Here is a 27,102-nt window from a genome sequence, read left to right as displayed (position 1 = left end):
CAGCTGGGTCGGAGGCTGCACCTGTACCCCCTGGGCACACAAAATGTTTTAGTTTGCACGCACTGGGGCCAGAGGCCACGTGTGCAAGCGGCCTTACTGCAATGTATTGGGCCATTTGGAAAATAAATGAAGTTTGTGGATTGGAGAAGAGATTTGCAGAAATGAGCTCAGTTGTTATGAGCTTTTGTTCCTTCATAAGCCAGTCATAATGTGGAACGCTTTCAATGAAGTTGAGAAAAATGAACAGTCCAGACTATACCCCCTGGATTACACATTTTTATTCATGGAAATTCATTCACAGATACACATTTCAGTTGTGTATTTACAGTATCTCACAAAAGTGAGTTCACCCCTCACATTTTTGTAAATATTTTATTATATCTTTTTATGTGACAACACTGAAGAAATTACACTTTGCTACAATGTAAAGTAGTGAATGTTCAGCTTGTATAACAGTGTCAATTTGCTGTCCCCTCAAAATAACTCAACACTCATTAATGTCTAAACTGCTGGCAACAGAATTAAGTGAAAATGTCCAAATTGGGCCCAAAGTGTCAATATTTTGTGTGGCCGCCATTATTTTTCAGCACTGCCTTAACCCTCTTAGGCATGGAGTTCACCAGAGCTTCAAAGGTTGCCACTGGAGCCCTCTTCCACTCCTCCATGACGACATCACAGAGCTGGTGGATGTTAGAGACCTTGCGCTCCTCCGCCTTCCGTTTCAGAAAGCCCCACTGATGCTCAATATGGTTTAGGTCTGGAGAAATGCTTGGCCAGTCCACCACCTTTACCCTCAGCTTCTTTAGCAAAGCATTGTTTGTCTTGGAGGTGTGTTTGGGGTCGTTAGTTTGGAATACTGCCCTGTGGCCCAGTCTACAAAGGGAGAGGATCATGCTCTGCTTCAGTATGTGACATTACATCAGTGCTGTATCTTGGCCTAGGCCAACAAGGCCCAGGCCTAGGGCGGCACTTTGCAGGGGGGCAGCAAAAAAGTGGGCACTGATAAGCTTCACTGATGGGGCTGCATTGATATTCTGCACTAATGGGCACTAATGGGCTGCACTGATGGCCACTGATGAGGCTGCAATGACTGCCACTGATGAGGCTGCGTTGATGGCCACTGATAAGGCAGCACTGATGGGCACTGATATGATGCACTGATAGGCTGCACTAATGCCACTGACGGGGCTGTACTGATGGCCAGTAATGAGGCTGCACTCATAAGGCTGCACTGATGAGGCTGGAAACTGATGGGGCTGCACTGAAAAACTGGTTGTAGTCTGTGGTTTACAGATAACAGGGCGGGTCATAAACATGAAGGAGTGTGGCCTTTACAGGAAGGGGTGGGTCATATATAAATTAGGGGGTGCCCAAGTTTAGTCAGGCCTAGGGCAGCACAAAACCTAAATACACCACTGCATTACATGTTGGCATTCATAGTTCCCTCCATGAACTGTAGCTCCTCAGTGCCCGCAGCACTTGTATAGCCCCAGTCCATGACACTCCCACCACCATGCTTGACTGTAGGCAAGGCACACTTGTCTTTGTACTCCTCACCTGTTTGCCACCACACACGCTTGACACGCTCTGAACCAAATACGTTTATCTTGGTCTCATCAGGCCACAGAACATGATTCCAATAATCCATGTCCTTAGTCTGCTTGTCTTCAGCAAACTGTTTGCGGCTTTCTTATGCATCATTTTTAGAAGAGGCTTCCTTCTAGGACGACAATCATGCAGACCAATTTGATGTAGTGTGCAGTGTATGTCTGAGCACTGAAGGGCTGATCCCCCCCACCCCTTCAACCTCTGCAGCAATGCTGGCAGCACTCATACGTCTATTTCCCAAAGACAACCTCTGGATATGACGATGAGCACGTGCACTCAACTCCTTTTGTGGATCATGTAAGGCCTGTTCTGAGTGGAACCTGTCCTGTTAAACCACTGTATGGTCTTGGCCACTGTGCTGCAGCTCAGTTTCAGGGTCTTGGCAATCTTCTTATAGCCTGGGCCATCTTTATGTAGAGCAACAATTATATTTTTTTAGATCCTCAGAGAGTTCTTTGCGATGAGGTGCCAAATTGAATGTCCAGTGACCAGTTTGAGAGAGTGAGAGCGATAACACCAAATTTAATACACCTGCTCCCCATTCACACCTGAGACCTTGTAACACTAACAAGTCACATGACACCAGGGAGGGAAAATGGCTAATTGGGCCCAATTTGGACATTTCCACTTAGGGGTGTACTCACTTTTGTTGCCAGCAGTTTAGGCATTAATGGCTGTGTGTTGAGTTATTTTGAGGGGACAGAAAATTTACACTGTTATACAAGCTGTACATTCACTACTCTACTCTATTGTAGCAATTCTTCAGTGTTGTCACATGAAAAGATATAATAATATATTTACAAAAATTTGGGGGGTGTATTCACTTTTGTGAGATACTGTAGCTATTTACCTATGCCTACACTTTATACCTGCATGTCTTTGTTGACCATCATTGATGCATAAGGGTTTTAGTTAGTGGGTGCATTTCCCTAACTTCATAGAAGCTAAGCATTCCCATTGCTTCTATCTGAAATTTGTTGTGGTGTGGGAGTGTGTACATCTAAATTATAAGAATGGCGCACAGTGCAGGCTACGTCCTAAATAGGCGTCAAAGATGTGCTACAGAAGTTGTAAGCTGTAACATGTTTTACTTTATAAATAGGACCCTGGGTGTGTGTTTCACCCTCATTGGTATTTATGGAGTTTGGTGTTAGGGATGCACCGAATAATCGGCGAACATTATTCGGCCGAAAATAGAAAAAATGGCACTTTCGGTGTTCGGCCGAATAAGTCAAAAGGCCGAATAATTTTGTGCCGAATAATAGGGCTGAACGATAGTCGATATGATATTGACTATCGTTCTGTGGCCGTAGGCGATATTCATATCGCCGAGGTCACGATATTTACAGGGGGAAGGGACTCGGAGGAGGACAGGAGGACTCAGACACTTCCGTGTTAGGCAGGGGAAGCCGGGACACTTCAGCGGTGAGCATACATACATTACTCACTCGTGCACTGCAGCCCGCCCCACACATTCAGTGAGTCTTACTCTCCTCCCTAGTTTTTTCAATGGCACATTCAGGAAGCCAATCACGCCGTGATTAGCTGCACAGCGAACCAATCACGCGTGCCTGCACACCTGATTGGTTCCGCTGTGCCGCTACTCACGGCGTGATTGGCTTCCTGAATGTGCCATTGAAAAAACTAGGGAGGAGAGTGAGACTCACTGAATGTGTGGGGCGGGCTGCAGTGCACGAGTGAGTAATGTATGTATGCGGCTGTGCTCCTTTCCAGGCTACTACTAGTCCACCTCCAGCCTCCTACTACCACCACTATGAGAGACTGTCTGTCACTGTATAATCTGATGGAGTCCACACTGACACTGACTGACTGTCACTGAGTAATTGATGTTACCACATTAACCCTGACCTGCCCAGTGCCCTGTATCTGCAATTAAAATTTACAAGGCTGCCTGCATGCTTCCTGATTTCCATTCCCAGCATCCTTCCCAATCCCTACAGTGTCACTAACATTAACCCTATGGTACAAGGCTGCAGTGTGCACTGAATCCCATTCCCTACAGTAACATTTAGGGAGAGCGAGAGACATGAGAGGACAAGAGAGAGAGAGAGAGAGACATGAGAGGACAAGAGAGAGAGAGAGTGAGAGGACAAGAGAGAGAGAGAGAGACACGAGAGGACAAGAGAGAGGACAAAAAATTGGCAAAATAAATGGAAAAAATGCAAAACACCGCGTTCGGTATTCGGCCTTCGGCCTTCGGCCAAGAATTTCATTTCGGTGCATCCCTATTTGGTGTACATTGGCATTTAGCTCAAAGAATTTGTATTCTCTTCAATCATTCAGTCATGTGTAAAGTAATACTTTTAATTAGGGATGCACCGAAATGAAAATTTTGGGCCGAAACCGAAAATGCAGGATGCCCTTGGCCGAAAACCTAACCCAAAATGACTTTTTTCCCCCAAATAATTTTAAAATAGATAGAAGAGGGGCATACACCAAAAACAGGCAGCGACGTACACCTGGCGCTACCACCCTGTCACAGTATATGTACTGTGATGGGTTGGCAAGTGGTTAATTTAATTACCAATGGTATTTCTATTATGCAGCATGAGGGAGTTAATGTATTGCCACTGCTGGTCACTCATCTATTAGTGACCGACCAGTGGCAGTTAATTAACCCCCTTGTGCTGCATTAGTGCAACCAGTATCAGTGTTAATTAACACTGGTTGCACTGATACTGGTTGCACTAATGCAGCACAAAGGGGTTAATTAACTGCCACTGGTCAGTCACTAATGCATCAGTGACCAGCAGTGACAATACATTAACCCCCTCATGCTGCATAATACTAGATACCATTGGTAAGCTGCCTCATCTAACCACCCCCCCCCCCCCACTACCTCAGCGTCCCCCTCGGCAGTACACCTTCCCCCCCTCTGCCTCAGCGTCCCTCCCCATTCCATTGATTGAATCTCCTTACTATCACTCTGCTGAGTGCTCCTCCGGTGCCCTTCATTCAAAAGACGCGCCTCTGGCCGGCCGCCCGCCTCCTGGTGATGTCACTACTACTACGATCTGTGCATGAATGAAGTGACACACCGGGCGGGAGGGCATGCGAGCGACCGCTAATACGGTAGCTGTAACTATGTGAGCTTCACTTAACTTCCCTGTCAGCGGCACAATGAGCATGAATGAACTGACACGCGGGGCGGGAGGGCGGGGGAGCGGCCGCTAATAGCTATAACTATGTGAGCTTGACTTCCCTGTCAGAGGAGATACCCGCATGACAGGGAAGTGAAGCTCACATAGTTATAGCTATTAGCGGCCGCTCCCCCGCCCGTTGTCAGTTCATTCATGCTCATCGTGCCGCTGACAGGGAAGTGAAGTGAGGCTCACATAGTTACAGCTACCGTATTAGCGGCCGCTCGCATGCCCTCCCGCCCGGTGTGTCACTTCATTCATACACAGATCATAGTAGTAGGGACATCATCGAGAGGCGGGCGGCCGGCCAGAGGCGGGACTTTTTAAACCTGCGCTGCGCCCTCCTCCTTTCTCACGGCGGCCATTTATTTCGGCATTTTTAACCGATTATCGGCCGAAATGGAATAGACTTTTAATTCCTGTGCATTGGATTAGATGAAAGTAAACACGGGTTCATTCGGCTAGGTAAAAAATGACTCCTTTAGTAAACTACCCCCATAGCGTGGAAGGATTTAGACAGAAGGCCATTAAAAACAAAATGCATATCTAGATTTTACGGTGCCTTAGGGCCCATTTACACTAATGTGTTGCAGTAAATATGCACATTACCACAACACATGAAATACAATGTGCTACCACTCATATTGTAATGGTACCACAACACATCCATTTGGCACACCCCAAGACACAAACATTATTTATCTGTGCACTTTGGTGTGCTGCTTTACAAAATGGTGCATATGTGTGTTTTTCTGTTTGTTGTGCTGCTGGATGCAGGATGGTGTGGATGCAGGCCATTGATTTTGAGTGGTCTGCCAAAGTCTCACAACGAACAGGAAAACACAAATTTGCACAATTTAGGCCCCGTTCACAAAGCAGCGACGCTACTTCCCGGGGCGACCTCCGAGGTCGCGGCGCGCTGCTCGCCCCGCGACCTAGGAGCGGCCGGCACGGACTTCATAACATTGAAGTCTATGACGGTCGCTCCGGGTCGCCCCAAAGAAGCTCCGGACCCTTTTTCTAAGTCGGAGCGACTTGTGTCGCTCCTATTAGAACGGGTCCGCAGCTTCCCTATGGAAGGCGACCTGTGAGGCGACCAGGTCGCCTCACAGGTCGCCCCAGTGTGAGCGGGGACTTAATGTACATAATTCACCCTAATGCAACACATGTTAACTTGCCGTGGGCCATGTGAATGGGCCTTACAGACATACATGGACTTTCACCATTGCAAAGCTATGCATGGGTCTGGATTTAAATTTGGCAACGTTAGTAAAAACTGAAATTCCAGACTCCCGAATATGAAAATGCTTTTTTGTCAGTTCTTGACATATTTGCACCTATATTCTATTCCCTCTAGATGGTTCAGTCATTTTTAGCATGGAGGCAGGTGGCAAATAAACCCGAAAATAACTGCTGCCTGTAAGTAATTTTCTATTTAAATTCATAGATGTAGACCTTTGCCGGCTCTTAGTAGATTGACTGGTTCCTCATTTGTGCTTGTTTTGCTCACCTTTTTATAGGACAGTTGCAGACACTTGAATACATGTTTTCTGTTAGCTGGTCTTATTAAACGCCTAAAATTTCATTTGCCCTTTAAGTCAAGATTTGGCGATGAACAAAAACCGAGTATATGTATGCAGCATCTTTATTTAAGACATGTCACAGAAAGCCGTGTGCTTATATATCTTCTGGAAGGGGAAAACGAGAAAAAGAAAACAAAAAGTGAAAATGGCAATCTTATTAGCCATAGTACGGTGTAATTTTCATTGATCTGCTCTCCTGGGTTTTTGCTTCCTTGGCACTTCCTGTTCATCATCAGCTGTGTCAGGAAAGAGTTTGGCTCTGAGATGTGCTAAACAAACATTTCCACAGTGCTAAATTATCCTTCCAAGGTCAGCAACAGGCTCAGATACACTTTTTTTTTTTGTCTTACTCCCCAGGCTTCATGCACACTGGGTGTAAAATACCCTGCTTTTAGAGGAGTTTTGTGTTTTTTGTTTTTTTTTATGCCTCTGTAGGCCTCTTGCACACGATACTCCTGTTTGAGCATCTACTTTTTCATCTGATTTTTTTTTTTTTTTTTAATGTATTTGTGCGTTTTTTTTCACGCATATGCGTTCGCGCAATTTCACGCATTTTTGCGCAAAACGTATTCTCACATTCTTGTTTTGTGCGTTTCTTGTGTTGCCTAGTTCTAATATATTATGTCCTAGGGAGATTCAGTACAGTGAGGAATTTTTGTTACTGGCAGGACCACCAGGTGAAAATGCAGGAAAATGAGCCTGAGGCTAACCACACCACATGTGCAGTTTGTATGGCTAAAATCGCATCCGCGCGAAGATGGTGCAGAACCCTTTTTTTCCCTCCACACCTAAATCGCATTGCATGGGGTTCATACCCATAGGATGCAATTCTGGCAATTGCACTGCATTCTGCAATTTGTATGGGGTGCTGTTAAGATAACATTGATGCCCGAAGCAGATCACATGGACGCCGTGCGATTACTTAAAACTGCACCACTCGGTAGCCTGTAACACCTAACACGTGTGCTTTTTTAAAATATTTTGTTTCTTCCTAAAGTGGGGTACACTACACACTATAAGAAAATCCGATTTTGTTTTTTGTCATTGTTTCACAGCACATCGGAACCAATGAACAAAAATTGGTCCAAAAATTCTCGTACGACAAATGCTTTTTTTTTTGTTGTTTATTGTTTCTGATCATGCACAGTCTTTCTTTTCTGATTTTTCTTGTACAAAAATTGCCTGAAAATGGAATACATTAAACGAAAACCATTTTGTGTTTTCCCATACGAGAAAAATTTTGGAGTTTGTCCCTTCGAGAATTTTCGTACAAAAAAACTGTCTGTAGAAAGTTGTGTACACAGTATACGAAAATTCTTTGGACGAAAATGTTCGCCCGATTTTTTTTTATAGTGAGTATTAGGGATAGACCGATTATCGGCAAGGCCGATTTGTACTTTCCCCGATATATCGGCCCCGGAATTCTGCCTTCTTAGGCGGCCTCCCTTGCCTTGGACAGCCTCGTCTGGAGTCGGGACTAGTCTCGCGGGAGTGTATCACAGCTATACACCCACCCACAGCAGCTGGGTGCCAGCCAGCCACCCACATCCACAGGCCCTGTACCAGCCAACCACAGGCACTGTAAGAGCGAGCCAGCCAGGCACCCACAGGCCCTGTACCAGCCAGCCAGCCACCCACAAGCCCTGTACCTGCCAGCCAAAGGTACTGTACCAGCCAGCCAGCTCCCCACAGGCCCTGTACCAGTCAGCCCCCCACAGCCCCTGTACCAGTCAGCCCCCCACAGCCCCTGTGCCAGCCAGCCACCACAGGGTGCCAGCCAGCCACCTACCACAGGGTGCCAGCCAGCCAGCCACCTACCACAGGGTGCCAGCCAGCCACCCACCACAGGGTGCCAGACAGCCAGCCACCCACAGACAGGGTGCCAGCCAACCACAGGCCCTGTACCAGCCAGCCACAGGCCCTGTACCAGCCAGCCACAGGCCCTTTACCAGCCAGCCACCCACAGCCCCTGTGCTAGCCAGCCACCCACCACAGGGTGCCAGCCAGCTATCCACCCCAGGGTGCCAGCCATCCATCCATCCCAGGGTGCCAGCAAGCCAGCCATTAACTACCTCAATACTGGGCACTTAAACCCCCTTCCTTCCCAGACCAATTTTCATCTTTTAGCGCTGCTGCATTTTGAATGACAATTGCGCAGTCATGCAACACTGTACCTAAACCAAATTTGTGTCATTTGTTCCCCACAAATAGAGCTTTCTTTTGGTGGTATTTGATCACTGCCAGGTTTTTTCTTTTTTGGTGCACAAATAAAAAAAGACCAAAAAGTTTGAAAAAAAAAAAAAAAAAGTTTTTTTGTTTTGGTTATAAAATTTTGTGATGGATAAGTTTTTTCCTGCACTGATGAGCACTGATGATGCCGCACTGACAGGCACTGATGAGGAGACACTGATTGGGTGGCACTGATATGCAGCACTGATGGGCACTGATATGTGGCACTGATAGATAGCACTGATATGTAGCATTGGTGGGCACTGATAGGCAGCGCTGATGGGCACTGATAGGCAGCACTGATGGGCACTGATCGGCGGCACTGATAGGTGGCACTGATCGGCACTGATGGGCGGCACTGATTGGCACTGATGGGGGGCACTGATGGGGGGCAATAATGGGCACTGGTGGGCGGCACTGGTGGATGGCAATAACGGGCACTGGTGGGCAGCACTGGTATATGGCATTGGTGGGCAGCACTGATAGGAGGGCACCACTGGCAGGCTGTTTGCCATCCCTGGTGGCCATGGTGGGCATCCCTGGTGGTCATGGGTGGGCATCCCTGGTGGCTCTAGTGGCACCCCCCCCCCCCCCAGGGCTGCACTGGTAATCAATGTTCTGATTACCAGCACAGACCCCCCCTGTGATCAGTGAGTACTTAGAAATACTCACTGATCACCCCAGCTCCAGTATCGATCCTCTTCTTCTCCTCCCTGACAGGATCTGTCAGGGAGGAGAAGAGATCAAAGCCGTTACAACAGCTGTATTTACATTGCATGATGGCTGTGATTGGACACAGCCGTCATGTGATCAGGAGGGCCAATCACAGGGCCCTCCTGACGCATCTTGTTGCGCTGTGTCCGAGGGACACAGGCACATCGAGATCGCGCCGCTGCGCGTGCCCGCGGCGGCGCGATCTCGCTCCTTCTGAAGGACGTTCCGGAATGTCCATTCAGAAGGACGAGACTCCCACCCGGCCGTATATGTACAATGGCCGGGTGGGAGGTGGTTAAGCATTAAACAAAGACTAACATGTTCAGTACCAGATTTGTGTCAAAAATTATCTTTATTTTTCAAAACTTTAAATGTACAAAATATCGGCCCATGTCGGCCGATACATTGTGACCAAAATATTGGTATCGGCCCTGAAAAAACCATATTGGTTTATCCCTAGTGTGTACGAACCTATAGGGCACAGTGTTATGATTTTCTGGTAGTTGTAGAATAAAATTAAATATTGCCATTAATGCGTTCAGAGGAATAATCTAAACAAAAATCTTTGATATGTTCTAGAAATTCAAACAGACATAAAGCACAATGATATTGTCCTGCTTGTCATGCATCGATCACACGTATTTGTTATTCCACTTTGGTCTGGTTTACATCTATGCAAGTTGAGGTTGATGAGTTTTCCTGGAGTGTTTTTGCACACACGTTTTTAATGCGTTTCTGATGCATTTTGTGTTTTGGGGAATTTCTGTTGTTGTGCCGGACAAACCAGTAAAAAACACAACAGAAATGCATCAAAAATACAAGCACTGCGTTTTTTTTATATGCATTTCCGCTGTGTTTCCATTTAAGTCTATAGAACCAAAAACAAAACCTGCTGCGGGAAAAAAAGTACCTGACCCTTTCCAAAAAATGCACCGGTGGTAAACACAGAGATGGGAACATGACCCATGGGAAAGCATTTTAAATGAAATGTAGTGCATTTCTGCAAAACTGAAAATGCACTAAAAATGCATCGGTGTGAACCAGGCCTTACTCAATGGGCAGGCACAGAAGCCCTGACACCAGGCTCCTAGTACACTCTGTATGAAAGAGGTCTACCTGAAGTTAGCCCCAAAGATGCACCATCTAATCTGCAGCTGTGTATACCCCAATGCCATCTTCTTACCTCCTGTCTCATCTGACAGCTGACAAACCCTGCGAAAGACACTCTCCACTTATCTGCATTTGGTTGGTTTGAACAGGCCCTATACAAAGCAAGGTTTATTGTAGGGCTGCAACTAACGATTATTTTCATAATAGATTAGTTGGCCAATTATTGTTTCAATTAATCGACTATTTGGATAAAAACCTCAAAAAAAAAAAAAAAAGGTTGGTGTATAATTTAGTTAATATTTTTGAATATCTATATGCAGTGGTAATTATAAATATCCAGCTATATAGTTGGATATTTAATCCATTCTGAGACAGATATATGTATTATTAGAGGTTTAAATGTGGTACATTTCAGACTCAGGAGGTGCTCAGAAGTTATATTCATTTTAAAATTGAATGTTAAAAGCAAGTGGAATTTTCAAACAACACTCGTCCATTTAACCACTTTACCACCGGAGGATTTTGCTGTCTTACGTCTGGGCCACTTTTTGCGATTCGGCGCTGTGCGACTTTAACTGACATTTGCGCGGTCGTGCGATGCCATACCCAAATGAAATTTACGTCCTTTTTCCCCCACAAACAGAGCTTTCTTTTGGTGGTATTTGATCACCTGTGCGATTTTTACTTTTTGCGCTATAAACAAAAAAAGAGCGTAAATTTTGAAAAAATAACAATATTTTTCACATTTTTTTATATGAAATTCCCCCCCAAAAAATTTAAAAATCTAATTTTTTTTAAATTTTTGGCCAATTTGTTTTCTGCTACCTATGTTTGGTAAAAAAAATCACAATAAGCGTATTTTGATTGGTTTGCGCAAAAGCTATTGCGTTTACTAACAAAGGGACAGATTTCTGTCATTTTTGGTGTTTTTTTTTAACGCGTAATGGCGGCGATCTGCGAATTTTCTTTTGCGGGACTGCGACATTGCGGTGGACAGATCGGACCCTTGACTGACATTTTTGACACTTTTGGGGGTACCATTAACATTACTACAGTAATCAGTGCTATAGATATGCACTGTTACTGTAAAAATGACACTGGCAGGGAAGTGGTTAATTTTATTGGAGAGGGAGGGGTTAATGTATGCCTGGTGCTTACTAACGTGTGGGGGGGGGAGGTGACTGAGTGATACAAGGACAGAACGTATGTTCAGCTATGCTGAACACTGCAATCTGTCACTCCTTGTCACTTAGGAGATCCGCCCGCTCTGTTTACAGAAGCGGGCAGATCTCCAAACTAGATTCCCCGACGATCGAGGAAGAGCGGCTCCTCCCCTGGCCCGACTCCCGCTGTGACTGAAAACAGCGGGAGCGAGCCTCCGGCGCCGCGCGCCGCCGAGAGAGGGGAATGTCTGGTGACGTAGACCTACAGTACGTCGCCAGACGATAACGAGCCACTGTGCCACAGTAGCAGCTCAGTGAGCAGTGGGGAAGTGGTTAATGAATATACAAATCATTTTTGTACAAATATTCATGCAAATATTCTTGTCCAAAAATCAATACATGTATGGGCAGCATAAGACATTTAGTAGCAGCATGCTTTATCACCTGTCATGATGTACTTTGTACCTTTTTATAGTACAAAAACCGCAGATAATCACTATTATATTATAATTATAATTTCTACTGTGACACAGTGAAAATATTTATATCTTGTATCATGTGTATGTATGTAAATATGCCCAGAAGTCGGATATGCAGGGTATTCTAACTGGGAGTCAGACATGAAGCTATATGAAGGGTGGGAAATAACATTTTTATATTAAAGTTGTACTAAAAGCTGAGACATTTTTTTTTCATGGATATAATAATTTTAAATATAATGCATAATACTGATAAACTTTTACTTTAAATGTAATTGTAATGCCTTATATCACCTCTAGTCTATCAGCCTCCAGCTTCTCTGGGTTCAGATGCTGATCTTACCTGCACAGAGCCTTTAAAGTGATTGTAAATGCTGCAAACTTTTCGTACTTAGGGTCCTTTCCCATGGGCGGTCCGTATGTCCGTATGTCTGTTATCCTCCCATCCGTTTGCGGATGAAAAACGGACATAATGTATGTCTATGGGATTGCGGATGACCATCCGCTGACATCTGTTTTGCGTCCATTCCGATCAGTTCAGTTTTTTGAGACGGAACAGAACCCTATTTTTCTTCCGTTTTAAAAAAACGGAACGGACCCAAAAACGGATGTCAGCGGATGTCATCCGCTAACGTCCGCAATCCCATAGACATACATTATGTCTGCTTTACATCCGCACACGGATGGATGAAAAACGGACATACTGAACGGACCCTACTGAAGTGTCATCTGTGTCCGTTAAAAGAAAAAAAAAAGTCACTGAGCGGAACAAAAAACGTAGCTGACCGTGTGAAAGGACCCTTACCTTCTCTGTGTAATGGTTTTGCACAGAGCAGCACTGATTCTCCTGTTCTGCCCCCCCCCCCCCCACAGCCCCCACGGCACTTCTGGCTCCTCCTGCCCTCAAAGTGCCCCTATAGGAGGCAGCAAACTATAGTACTGTATAGGTAGGGATCCTCAAACTGCGGCCCTCCAGCTGTTGTGGAACTACACATCCCATGAGGCATTGTAAAACTCTGACATTCACAGACAAGACTAGGCATGATGGGAATTGTAGTTCCCGAACAACTGGAGGGCCATAGTTTGAAGACCTCTGAGTGTCCCTAGAACAAGTTAAAAAAAACCTCTGCCTTTAGAATCACTTGGTTCCTTCTCTTGTCCAGGACTACATTTCCCATGAGGCATTGCTCCTCACACATTCACAAGTTCTCTGGCATCTACTGACATGTATGGAGGGTGTACTGAGCTGTGTGTGCGTTGTACTGCATTTTCTGGTATGTAAACAAAGAATGCATTCTGTATGCAGGATAACTAATCGGCTGATCAACTAATTGATTATGAAAATAGTTGACAAGTATTTTCATAATTGATTAGTTGTTTCAGCCCTAGTTTATTTCCTTGTCTCTTCGTTAGGAATGTGTTTCATGTAACACTGCTTAACACAGCCCTGCATGGATGGTGTGAACTAACCATAAGATTATGCTGCAATAATATCTCAAAAGATGTGCTCTTATAAAATACATTCTACTTTCCCATTGCTTCTCCTCGCTAAACCTGTCCTAACCGATGTGTACTGCTGGCTGTAACCAAATAAGATATCTGTGATGTCACATGGCATAGTTGGTCCAAGTTTGATATGCAGCATGCTCAGCCCCTTTAAAATAGACAAACACTCTGTAGATGGAGTCTTATCAGTCTTGAGAACAGATTTGGGGATGCAGTGTTACAGGCTAACCTCTAAATACAGCTGTTTCAGAACTGAAATGACAACCTGATAGCTAAGAAGATTATCCGTTTTCCACTGTAGCTGTGCAGCGGTTGAACACAAAGATAATGCTCACCCCAGCTGTGTGCATCTCATGATAAGCACATGGAAAGCCGTGTAGACAAGTTAATGAATACTGGACAGGAAGGGAAGAGGAAACTTGCTCTGTAACATTCTCTTGACCTTTTTTCCTCAATTCTGCAGCTTTGTTTTTCTTTCTTCTTTGTTCGAGTCAGCTATAAATGAAGATAATGTTATGTGCAAATGGACATGTTTATCCAAAATCAGTAGGTGAACTTCTCTCACTTTCTTTAGAGTGTAGAACTTGGTGTCCCAAATTGGAAGCTGAAATATCAGCGCTAGGGGTAGAGGTGATCGGCTTGCTACCAAGCAATGGGCTAGCATACCTCTCAACTTTTTGAGATGGGAATGAGGGACACCTTTTAAGTATGTAGGCATAGAACAGTCATGGCGAACCTTTGCATTCCAGATGTTTTAGAACTACATTTCCCATGATGCTCATGCATTATGCAGTGTAATGGAGCATCATGGGAAATGTAGTTCCAAAACATCTGGGGTGCCAAGGTTCGCCATCCCTGGCATAGGACATGCCCCCTGCTATGCCCTCTTAAAGGAGAAGTTAAAGAGGAAGTAAACCCTCCTCTGTAACTTGTACCTATAGGTAAGCCTATGATAAGGCTTACCTATAGGTACTGTAAATATCTCCTAAACTTGTACCGTTTAGGAGTTATTTACCTTACATGCAGCCAGTGACGTCACTGGCGCATGCGCTCTGAAGGAACGGCCGCTCGTGCCGTTCCTCCAGAGATCCGTGCTGTGACCGTCTGCTCCCGCACGTGCGCGGGAGTGACGTCACCGCGGCTCCGGCCAATCAGATGGCCGGATGCCGCGATCCCGGAAGACGGGCGACTGGACATGTCGCCCGTCATTCAGGCACGGCGGGGGCTCGTTCTAAGGTAAGTATTTCATAATGAGCTAGTATTCAGTGCATACTAGCTCATTATGGGTTTCTCTTGCAGGGTGAAAAAAGAAAAAAAGAATTTTTTGTGGGGGGGGGGGGGGGGGGGGTTTACAACCTCTTTAAACCCACAAGTGCTTTTTTTTTTTTTTTAACCACTACTATTCCTTTATACTGACTTTTGACATTTACAAATGCAGCAATTTAGAAATTGGATGAAATGTTTAGCACTGGGAAACACTTTTTGAAAGATAAGAAGTGCATTTTATATACAACTATATAGACCAGACCAAAATGAGGGAAAAATGAGGAGGACAGAGGGACAGTCCCTCAAAATCAGGGACATTGAGAGCTTTGGGCTAGCATGCACAGAAACATTAGATTACTAAGGTATGTACTGCATTTTTCAAAGGGGAGGTTAACCCTTATACAACTCTGTGCTTAGCTGATACACATACGTTTTAAATAAGAAAATGCTTAATTGACATTCACTTTAACCACTTGACCTCCGGAAGATTTACCCCCTCTTCCTGACCAAGCTGTTTTTTTGCAATACATCACTGCGTTTACTTTAACTGACAATTGCGTGGTCATGCGACTTTGTACCCAAAATAAAATGATGTTCTTTTTTTCCTGCAATTAGAGCTTTAGGTGGCATTTGATCACCTCTGCATTTTTTATTTTTTGTGCTATAAACGAAAAAAAGGACACTTTTGAAAAACAAACAAACATTTTTTTACTTTCTGCTATAAAAGATATCAAATAAAAAAATTTAAAAAATTGGTCAATGTTCTAATGACACTGGCTGGAAAGGGTTTTGACATCAGGAGTGATGAAAGGGTTAACTGTGCCTAGCACAGTTTCTGTGTACTGTGGGAGGTGCTTTTACTAGGGGAAGACATGGATCCTAGATCCTGCTTTGCAGAGACACAGGATCCATGCCTTCCCTACTGACAGAACGGCAGTACGCCTTGATTACATAGGCAGATTGCAGTTCTGCCTCTGTGGCTGATGATCGGAGGGTACCTGCAGACAATTAAGTCTGCAGTACCCGCTAATCAGCGCCCGCTGTATCTAATCACAGCAGGAGCGAGCTGCCAGCAGTGCACACATTCCCACCCCCTACCCACAAGTGCAGGATCGTGTTTATATATATATATATATATATACGTGATCCTGCGCACAGATGCCGCCCTGTAGCAGTAAAATTGGCAAGCGGTCAAAGTGCATTCAATGAAAAGGTAACATATTAGAAATTGAATTGTTGATATTCCGCTGCTGCCGACTTCACTGACCCCAGCTCCCCAATGTTCGGAGCATGTGATTTTTCTTCCCTTCCTCCTAAGATGCAGTGATAGGTGCCTGAGCAGCTGATCGCTAGGCCAGTTCAAGTGAGGATGGAGCTTGGGAAAGGAAAGCTTTGGGTGGTGAAGGACAGGATCACTATGAGATGCAGTAACTGGCTGATTAGCTGTGCTCTGAACCCTCTTTGGCTGCTTTGGACACCTGTTATCCTACTATCCAATGAGAGCATCTTTTTTAGCCTCTTGGGCTTCCAGGCTGAATAGTGGGGCACTGTTGTGCTAGGTACAGAGCAGAGCAAGGAACAAAACCTCTAGAGACATTAGGAAATGGAGCACTTGGTAGAGATTTCAGGTTAAAGCAGAACTCCAGCCTTACCTTTGTTCTTGTACATTTGCACAGGCTCCTCTCCTGTTCTGAAATTGATTACTCTGATTTCACTGGACATCATGAGTGTCTCGGTGTTCATTAGAAACTGCTGCAAGTCAGATAAGTTATAACACCAGCCTTTTCATAGTTTGACAGTTTGATTGAGGACACAAGGAAATGTGACAGCAATCCTGGCATTCCAGGAATGTGACTACTTTTTGAAACGATTAAATCGATGGATTTAGTTCCGCTTTGTGATTTACTGCTGTTCAGGGGCTCTGGGCTTAAGGAAAATGGCAGCCTCCGGCAAGAATGAACAGAAGCAATGCTGGAGACAATTTACAGCACACACTAAATTTGGTAGCATAATTATTAATGTGGAATGTATGTTGCTGGCTAAAGAACATTATTTTTATCAAGTTGTTATATGTAGAGTCCTGCTTTTGAGCCGGTTCACACTGGAGCGACTTGTCAGGTGACTTGGTCGCCTGACAAGTCGCTGTGGGTCGCCTGCCATAGATTAGCACAGGACCCGTTCTAATAGGAGTGACACAAGTCGCTCCGACTTAGAAAAAGGGTCCTGTACTACTTTGGGGCGACCTGGAGCGACCTGCATTGACTTCAATGATATGAAGTCCGTGCATGCCGCTCCGAGGTCGCGGTGCACTGCGACTTCACAGGTCGCCTCGGCAAGTCGGGTCGCCTGTATGTGAACCGGCTCTTAATGTACGTAAAATATTTTAGGTAAATTGCAGCTAGCAATATTTTGGGATGTTTGTAGTATTGACATTTATATGAATATCAGCGTAGCTGTACACTAAACAGACACCCAGGCTGCAGACTTACCTCTGGGGAACTGTGGTGATTGGCCAGTTCCTGTACATCTAGAATGACCCGTGTACCCTGAGATCGACCAGCCCAGGAATGTCTTTAGAGGTCACAAACTTCCCATAGACATACACTCATTTTTCAAGCCAGCGGCTTTTAGTATCTTGTAATCAGTTTTAGTAGGCAATGATCATCTTGTGTTTTTACTGTCATAGAGGAGATTGTTTACCTTGGGTGACACATTCTCTGTGTTGCATCCCTGTCTGTGTTTTTTTGCACCTGATTTTTAAGTATGCTTTACATGTGAGTATAGTCGGCTTTGGCAGTCTAAAAAGAATTTGATGGCTCCATGATTATCTGGCATGATATAAATTATTATTAAAGTCGGAAATGTGCTTGTGATGAGCAGTATTATGCAACATCTGCAGTAATTAGGCCAGTGTGGGCTTTAGTTTCATAGTAAACATTTGCTAATTTCCTTTTCATCTCTGTTTTGACAGGAGTCTGTTCCTTTTAATAAATTAGAAGCATTTTTCTGTCTAGTGTCCAGACCAGTGTTTATAGCAGGAGATGGTATCATTTTATTCTTTCTGTCATGGAGTTTAGAGGCAATGATTAATGCTTTTTTCTATCATTATTAATATTGTTTAAACATTGAGTATTCTTTCTTAATATTCCTTCTCAAAACGTTGTTTTATTTTATTATTCTTAGCCCTGGTTCACATCAGTGCGATTTATCATGCAATTTGACAGTTCACAATTGCAGGACAAGTCACACTCCATTTCTGGCAATGGAACCATTCAAATAGTTGTGACTCAAGTCGCAGTGCCTGTGCTAATTTTTGGCAAATTTAATTGCGACTTGCATCGACTTTTGTTAAATGAAATCGCAATCCGCAGTGAAATCGGAGGCGATTTCAAAGCTGCACTGCGATATAATTATATTGGCATTTACAGATTTATCATTTCTATATAGAATTACATGTGTGGCCTGCACATATAATGGCAATCATCCCTGGTACCTGGGGGTCTTGGACTTTACTTAGGCCTCCTGCACATTTGGGTAATTTTTAGGGGTGTCTGGTGGATTTTTTTTCTCTAAACACCCCTGCATGTAATGGGCCATACACACTATACAATTGTCTTTAGATTTTTTCCTCTAGATTTACCAAAACCATATAATATGAGGTCAAATCTAAACACTTTCAATTTGTATGCAGGCCCTTGCACTACATAGTTGAAGGTAAATAATTAAATGAATAAGTAAATAAATATCTATATGTATGTGTGTGTATATATATATATATATATATATATATATATATATATATGTGTATATATATATGTATGTGTATATATATATATATATATATATATATATATATATATGTGTATATATATGTGTATATATGTGTATATATATATATATAAAATTTGTGATGGTGAAAATGTTGCCTAACTCTATAATTCACCATTGTGTGACATTATAGGATAAACAAATTCATATGGATATCTCCAATGTGTGAAAACATCAATAAATAAATACATTTTTAAATAATATGTAGTCAATATAAATATTCAAACAAACAATTAGGCTCCATGCACACAGGGCATCATAAAAAGGTGCTCCAAAGCTGTTTACTTGACGCCGGGAAACAGCAGCTGTAAAAACGTGCTTTCAGTAGCTTTTTCCATTAGCGTTATTGCACGTTTGGCCACAGTAGCTGTTTAGCAGCATTTTTTCTGCCTCCATTCAAAATCAATGGTTCCCTATGGGAGCCTATTGATTTGAATGGAAGTCGCACCGCAGGTCGGATCAGGGTGATCCGACTTGCGACGCGACTTGCGCTGTGAGAATCTTGAGGGGGAACTCCATGCCAAAATGGGGAAAAAACGGCGTGGGGTTCCCCCCCAGGTTCCAAACCAGGCCCTGGTGGGGGGGGGGGGGTGGGTGCTTTGGGGCAGGGGGGGCTCTGCACCCCCCACCTCAAAGCACCTTGCCCCCATGTTGATGAGGACAAGGGCCTCATCCCCACAACCCTGGCCGGTGGTTGTGGGGGTCTGCGGGCAGGGGGCTCATCGGAATCTGGAAGCCCCCTTTAACAAGGGGGCCCCCCAGATCCCGGACCCCCTCCCTATGTGAATGGGTATGGGGTACACTGTACCCCTACCCATTCACCCCATAAAAGGCAGTGTGTGTAAATAACGACCGGAGACGTTTTGGAAAGTTTATTAAAAATCTTCATCCCATCTTCTCCCTCTCCGTTCTTCTGCTCTTTTGCTGTCCTCACTTTTTGTCCTGTCCTCTCTTCTTGTCTTCTGCTCTTTTGCTGTCTGCTCTTGTCTTCTTCTCTACGGTCTTGTGGTCTTCTGCTCTTTTGCTGTCCGCTCTTCTTCTTCCTCCGGTCCTCCGACGACGTCTCCGGCGATTATGCCGGTCTCTGGTCTCTGCAGCTTATTATATAGCCATTAGGGGCGTGGCCGCCAGATGACTGTCACCTCCCCTTTCCTGGTATGCTGGGCTGCATGCTTGGATAAGGGTCTGGTATGGATTTTGGGGGGAACCCCACGCCGTTTTTTCGGCGTGAGGGCTACCCTCAAATTCCATACCAGACCCGAAGGGCCTGGTTTGGAACCTGGGGGGGGAACCCCACGCCGTTTTTTTCCCCATTTTGGCGTGGAGTTCCCCCTCAAGATTCTCACAGCGCAAGTCGCGCCGCAAGTCGGATCATCCTGATCCGACTTGCGGTGCGACTTCCATTCAAATCAATAGGCTCCCATAGGGAACCATTGATTTTGAATGGAAGGAAAAAAAACGTATAACGTGGCTTAACGCACGTTAAGCAACGTTATTCTGCCTTTAACAGCGTCAGACGTTTTTACAGCTTGACGCTGCAGCTCCAGAACGCACAGTTCCTGTTTTTTTTTTTTGGAGCTGTAAAACGCCTATGCCACTTGGAGCTCCTAAAAGCTCTATGTGTGCATGAGGCCATAGAATAACATGGATGGGCGTTCTGCAGCTGCAAAAAAAACGTCTGACGCTGCTAACAGCAGCTCCAAAAACGTCCAGTGTGCATGAGGCCTTATGGTGAAAAGAGTCCAGTTTGCTATAGGGTGCTCTTAGTGCCAATCTAAATAGTGAACAAATAGTGCTAAGCAAATAGTGTTTCAAGAAAGTCCAATTTCCTGAAAGGTGTTCTTGGTGCTTGATTTAAACGGTGAGCAGAAATTCATGGAACAGTGTTTGCTTGGTGAAAAATTCAGTGGGTACGTGCTTCCTCCTTCCACCTCCACCACATGCACAGCCCACTTACCAGATGACCCCTTGGGGTCAGATGCCAATATGATCTCCTACTAAGGTATCCCACTCGGTCTCCTCGGTAGAGAGCACGGCTTTTGGGGGGTACAGATAGCCTTCACCAAATCTCCTCCAGGGCCCACTCGTTGGTTAATGAATATTGGATTCCCAGCATATGTGAATAAATGGAGGATTTATAGGGCAGTATTTCCGTACATTTTATTCCAAAATAAAGTAACTTACATTAAAATTGGAGACAGCCGACTAGGGAGATCGGAGCGCTGTTCCACGTTCCAGATGCGTGTCATTGACCGGAAGTGACGATATGGTGTATCACGGGACCCAACGCGTTTCGTCAGTGTGTGTCTGACGTCATCAGGAGTCACGTGATTCCTGATGACGTCAGACACACACTGACAAAACGCGTTGGCTCCCGTGATACACCATATCTTCACTTTCAGTCAGTGACACACATCTGGAACGTGGAACGGCGTTCTGATCTCCCTTGCTGGCTCTCTTCAATTTTAATGCAAGTTACTTTATTTTGGAATAAAATGTACGGAAATACTGCACTATTTATCCTCCATTTATTCACATATGCTGGGAATCCAATATGCATTAACCAACGAGTGTGCCCTGGAGGAGATTGGTGAAGGCTATCTGTACCCCCCAAAAGCCGAGGGGACTGAGCAGAATACCTTAGTAGGAGATCATATTGGCAGGGTCATCTGGTAAGTGGGCTGTGCATGTGGTGGAGGTGGAAGGAGGAAGCACATACCCACTGAATTTTTCACCAAGCAAACACTGTTCCATGAATTTCTGCTCACCGTTTAAATCAAGCACCAAGAACACCTTTCAGGAAATTGGACTTTCTTGAAACACTATTTGCTTAGCACTATTTGTTCACTATTTAGATTGGCACTAAGAGCACCTTTATAGCAAATTGGACTCTTTTCACCATAATTGTTTGTTTGAATATTTATATTTATATTTATATTGACTATATATTATTTAAAAATAATTTATTTATTGATGTTTTCACACATTGGAGATATCCATATGAATTTGTTTATCCTATAATGTCACACAACGGTGAATTATAGAGTTAGGCAACATTTTCACTATCACTAATGTTTTATATATATATATACATATTTATTTCCTTATTCATTTAATTATTTATTCACACAAATAATTGAGCACGGTCCCTATTATATTTACTATCATTCAACTTTATTGTTGTCCGGACAAGCAGCTCATATAATTAGTGTTGAACTTTATACAGTGCGAATCACATACAAGCTCACATATATAATTTTTTATCCACATACCGGTATGTAATTAATCTATTAACCCATCATTATCATGTGAACATTAACTACCTTAATTTACTTGATCAATACCATCCTGTTCGCAGGATGCCTAAGTGTTATTTACACTTATTTCTATATTGTCATCTCATAAGCTGAAGATAAATTGTTAGTATTTATGTAGCTAACAAAAGTGAGCCTGTATGGGCACAGAGGGGTCTGTGATCAAAACACTATCTGCTGTCTGGTAAGGTAGAGTTGGGACAGACAATGGCAGGGTATATACCAGGGATATGCAAACTGTAGCCCTCCAGCTGTTGCAAAAATACAAGTCCCATCATGCCTCTGTCTCTGGGTGTCATGCTTGTGGCTGTCAGATTCTTGCTATGCATCATGGGACTTGTAGTTCTGCAACTTCTGGAGGGCCACAGTTTGCAGATCCCTGGTATATACTGTACACCAGGGATCTTCAAACTACTGCCCTCCATCTATTGCGGAACTACACATCCCATGAGGCATTGTAAAACTCTGTCATTCACAGACATGACTAGGCATGATGGGAACTGTAGTTCCTGAACAGCTGGAGGGCCATAGTTTGAAGACCCCTGCTATACACCATGCACTAAATAATATGTGGTGCATGAAATGTACAGCTCATTGAATCTTGTGGAGTGGTGAGCAGCAAGGAATGTACAGTACAGAATGGAGCATTGTGGGATATAAAGTGTACAGTACGGAGTGAATCCCACTGTTAGATGTGTATTGTTCAGCATAGTGTATAATTGTACAGTACAGGGTGGAGAGGTGTGAAGTAAATAAACCGTACAGTGTGGAAAATTAAAATATACAGCACAGTGTGCTTTTTTTCCCTTAGCAATCATCATGCTGTGTGCACCTTAGCATGCTTTCTCCTGTAGCTTTCCATGTAAATGGCATTAATATTTCAGTATTTATAGAGGCAAAGCTAGTCTCTAGAACCCCCAGCTCTAATATCCTTTGTCCAGTCAGGATGAGGTTCTGGAAAAATGGTACTAGGGGTGCAGACATAACTGCATTTCTTCATCCTCCCAGACTGTATAGGATGCAGTGGTTGGAGCCCTTGTGCTTCATTATCCTGTAACAGGCATACAGTATGTATGTGGCCCTGTACTGTGCATGCCCATGCATTACTTATAACATTCTGGGGGACATACATCATTATTATATCCAAGGCATGGAAGGCTATAGTGGTGCACTGTGCCTGCTCTTTCATATATTATAATGTATGGTAGGAGAAAAATCAGGTGACCTCCAATAATTCTCCAGGGACCCTGTGCACCTCTGTCCTAGACTGTAAAGCATAAATATCACCAGCGCTTAGGATAAAAAGGGAATACAGGTTAAGCTGCTGTGCTAAAATCCTTGAAGTAGGGATATTATTTATCTCCACTCTAAAAACAGCACTGACCTGTAATTCCACTCACTGTCCTAGACTGCCTGCATTTCAGGTCTGTAATACTTTGGAAAGTCTGGCTTACAGTGACAGCTATTCAACAGTAAGGAAAAGCCTACCCAAATCTATGGTATCACTCCACACCTGTATCTCTTCATGTTCACGACTCCTCTGTGGGCCAGCTCCTGCAGCCCATCTCGCGTCCAACATAAGAATACAAGGAGATGAGAGTCACTTTTGCCTTGTCTTTATACTTTAGGCTATGTTCACATCTTGGCGTTGCTATTTACAGGCGTTTTTACAGGCGTTTTTGGTTGACTAGTGACCAATGGAAAAAAATAAAAACGCCTGTAATCTGCCCAAAAGAAGCTCATGTACTTTTTTGAGCGTTGGGCTTTTCTTAAAACCTCAAAACGCTCAGATGTGAACGGGGGCCATTGAAATGAATAGGATTTGTCTTGTTGGGCGTTTTTTGAGCTGATCCTAGAGCAGAAAAACTCCCCAAAAATGCCCCAAAACGCCTACATGTGAACTTAGTCTCATTCTTTTAACAGAAATGTAGCTGCTTGCATATAGTCTCCACCCGAAAAAAAACACTCCCTGAACACGTTTCGCCCCAATGGACTTGCTCACTAGTATAGAGTTCACCTAATTTTAGAGTGTGACTCTCCTATTCTTATAAGCTTTTCAACAGTGACTACCTGTGTTGTCAGATGCAAATATTGTCCACTTTCTTGCTAGTGAGGGTAGACAACCCTAAAGTATGAAAGGGGCACATCACATTTGGGCATTTTGTAATAACTTTTTGTAAAAAAATGTTTTATTTTTTTTCCTCGTAAATGAAGTGCTGTAGCTTGGACCATCAGTGCCTTCAACTCAGCTTTAAAATCTTTCTCCTTAGGTTTGATTTGCATATTTACACCAGAGCTGAGAGGGCTGCATGGGTCTATTTCTTGTACTCATTTATTCTATACAAAGACTGCTACAGTAATCTCCATGATACAGAAAGCAAGGTGTAGGTAAAAGGAAAACAAATGCATCAGATCTAATCTCACTCTGACTTTGCTTGCTGCATGCTTGTTCTGGATTGTTGGTGTTACATATTATTACTTTCTTTAAAGTATGCCAGTAATACATATGGTTCAAAAAATACTCCATTGACTTTATGACATAATCTGAATCTACATTTTATCCTTTCACGGTTTATCTTTCAGATATTCAGGAATGGGGTGAACTGAAGCAATTTTTTGAAGCGCACTATTCTCAGATTTATTTTATCTTCTATGAAAATTTCATTACACTGGAAAGTAGCCTAAAGGTTAAAGGTAATGTCCCTTTGTATTCGTATGAGCAAATGCCTACATATAATTCACAGTGTATTAGTATGAAGTGTATATATATTTTGTTGTGTTCTTTTGTCAGTCAAGTATTCATGGAGGCAAAATATTAATTACTATTGTTGTGTACATTTGCAGAGCAATTTTTATTTTTGTGAAACTGCATTCCTTTTTTGTGAATAGGGGGCAAAATCGATCCTAAAAAGAAAAAGTGAAATACTCTGCGTAATATACAATTCTAAATAATCATAAAATGAATCTCCCAATCCACTAAGTGTTGCTGCAAAGCACTCAAATGTGTTCCCTCATCCAGCTCAAAATGAATAATTAAAGTGCTGCACTACATCAAAACCTAAATTTTACAATAATAAACAGAATTGTGCTACATATAATGGACCCATTGTAAATATCTTTTAAAAATCTATGCATGCAAATGTAATTAAATGTGTATAATATACAAGAAAAACACTTGTTTTAAAGCAAATAGAACAATGTATCAGTAAAAAGGTTTCACCACCATAGTGATGCTGCAAAACAAGTGCACAGTTCATAAACTTCAAATTGTGCCCTAATGTAGAATGCAGAATATTCCTTGTGCACCAATGTGATCTCTCTTAATGGGCCATACACACTATAAGATTTTCTGAAGACTTTTTCCTTTAGATTTACCAAAACCAGATAATATGAGGTCATACCTAAACACTTTCAATTTGTATGCAATCTGGCAGGCCCTTGCACTACATAGAAAAGGTAAATCTGAAGGAAAAAGTCTTTAGAAAATCTTATAGTGTGTATGGCCCTTTAGTGTGAGCCACCCAACAGTCAATCTCTGCGCTCACCTTAAATCTAAAGCCCCGTACACACACACAGATTGTTGGCCAACAGATCGGCCAACTTTTGTCCAGTGTTGTTTGTTGGTTGAAATGTGCTCTAGACTTGCACTGGACTTTTGTTGGCCAACAAAAACCAACTTCAGAAGTGATGTCATGTTCTGGTTGACTTTCAGTGTGTTTTTTCTTCTCTGAGCATGCCCAGTCTTGCTCATCTGATTTTTGTCTGCCGAAATCTGTACTGACTGAGGAACAATCGGCCGTTCTGTTGTTGGCCAACAAAAATTTTATAGCATGCACACCAGATTTTTTTCGGCCGAAAATTCGCAGTTGGTTGTCTGAAGCATCATACTAACAAGCCTACAATCGGCAGATCGGACGTTGGCCAACAATTTACGGCCAACAATCTGTGCGTGTGTACGGGGCTTTCGACTTTATAAAGATCACAATGTGCCTCCCCCTTTAAGGAATCACAATAGGTTACTCCAGGTATCCAACTCCTTTCTCCAGATTTTTCTCCAGAAATGCCAATGTGTATCAAATAAGCCAAGCAAACTCTGCACCAGCAATGTCACCTAAAAGAAATAGAAACTGCACATAGTGTTTTACCACTTAACTCTTAGACCTTATAGGTAACAATGCGCCTTCCCCTTTAATGGATCACAATAGGTCACTCAGATTATCCAACTCCTTCTCACAGGTTTTTCTCCAGGAATTCCAATGTGTATCAAATAAACCATGCAAACACTCCATCAACAATGTCCCTCAATGGGAATGAAAAATGCACATAGTGTTTTACTGCTTAAAGAAGCATTAAATATTTATTAAAATAACTTAAAATACACTCACAATGTCAATGCACTAATCTTCTATAGTGCAGTACCTTAAAAACGAAAAGTTACATTTACAAATGGATGTCCCCTTAAAGTGGAGTTCCACCCATTTTAATAAGTTTAGATGTATGTAATCCCCTTCAAAAATACTTTTACCAATGTAAACTATTTATTTTTTTGCAAGGAAATACCTTTTTTTCGTCTTTATTCATCCGCACTTCCGGGTCCTGCCGCCTATAGGCGATTACGTCACTCATCGATTTACAAGGGCTGCTCCCAGCAGCCCTTGCGAATCACCTAGTGACAAAATCTCGCATTATTACACCGGCACCAGCTGTACTTGGATGTATTGCATTGAGTCCGCGCTCCGCCCCGCCTCCTCTCAGTGAGCTCTACGGGATGTAATGCTTTCAGTCCGTGCTCCCTGAGAGGAGGCGGGGCGTTGCGCGGACTTAAAGCAATACATCCTGTAGAGCTCACTGAGAGGAGGCGGAGTGCGGACTCAATGCATTACATCCGAGTACAGCTGGTGCCGGTTTAATAATGTGAGATTTTGTCACTAGGCGATTCGCAAGGGCTGCGGGGATACATCCCAGCAGCCCTTGCGAATCCCCAAGGGACGTAATCGCCTATAGGCGGCTGGACCCCGAAGTGCAGATGAATAAAGAAGAAAAAAAGGTATTTCCTTGCAAAAAAAATGCATTGGTAAAAGTATTTTTAAAGGGGATTACAGTACATACATCTAAACTTATCAAAATGGGTGCCACTCCGC

At 43.4% G+C, this 27,102-nt stretch overlaps 1 protein-coding gene across 2 annotated transcripts in view; it reads left to right on the top strand.

Annotated features, from left to right (window-relative positions):
- The window catches only part of RALGAPA2 (Ral GTPase activating protein catalytic subunit alpha 2), a 685,399-nt gene that overhangs the window by 60,909 nt on the left and 597,388 nt on the right, over positions 1 to 27,102 (top strand). For both annotated transcript variants that reach the window (XM_082251348.1, XM_082251349.1), the window contains exon 2: positions 24,545 to 24,655. In XM_082251348.1, coding sequence (XP_082107474.1) covers positions 24,545 to 24,655 — 111 coding nt within the window. The remainder of the gene's footprint in view (positions 1 to 24,544; positions 24,656 to 27,102) is intronic.

The sequence above is a fragment of the Pelophylax lessonae genome, assembly GCF_965119305.1.
Source record: "Pelophylax lessonae genome assembly, chromosome: 3".
Classification (NCBI taxonomy): domain Eukaryota; kingdom Metazoa; phylum Chordata; class Amphibia; order Anura; family Ranidae; genus Pelophylax; species Pelophylax lessonae.
The sequence above is the reverse complement of the archived record's forward strand: the minus strand, read 5'-3'. Positions and strand labels throughout refer to the sequence as shown.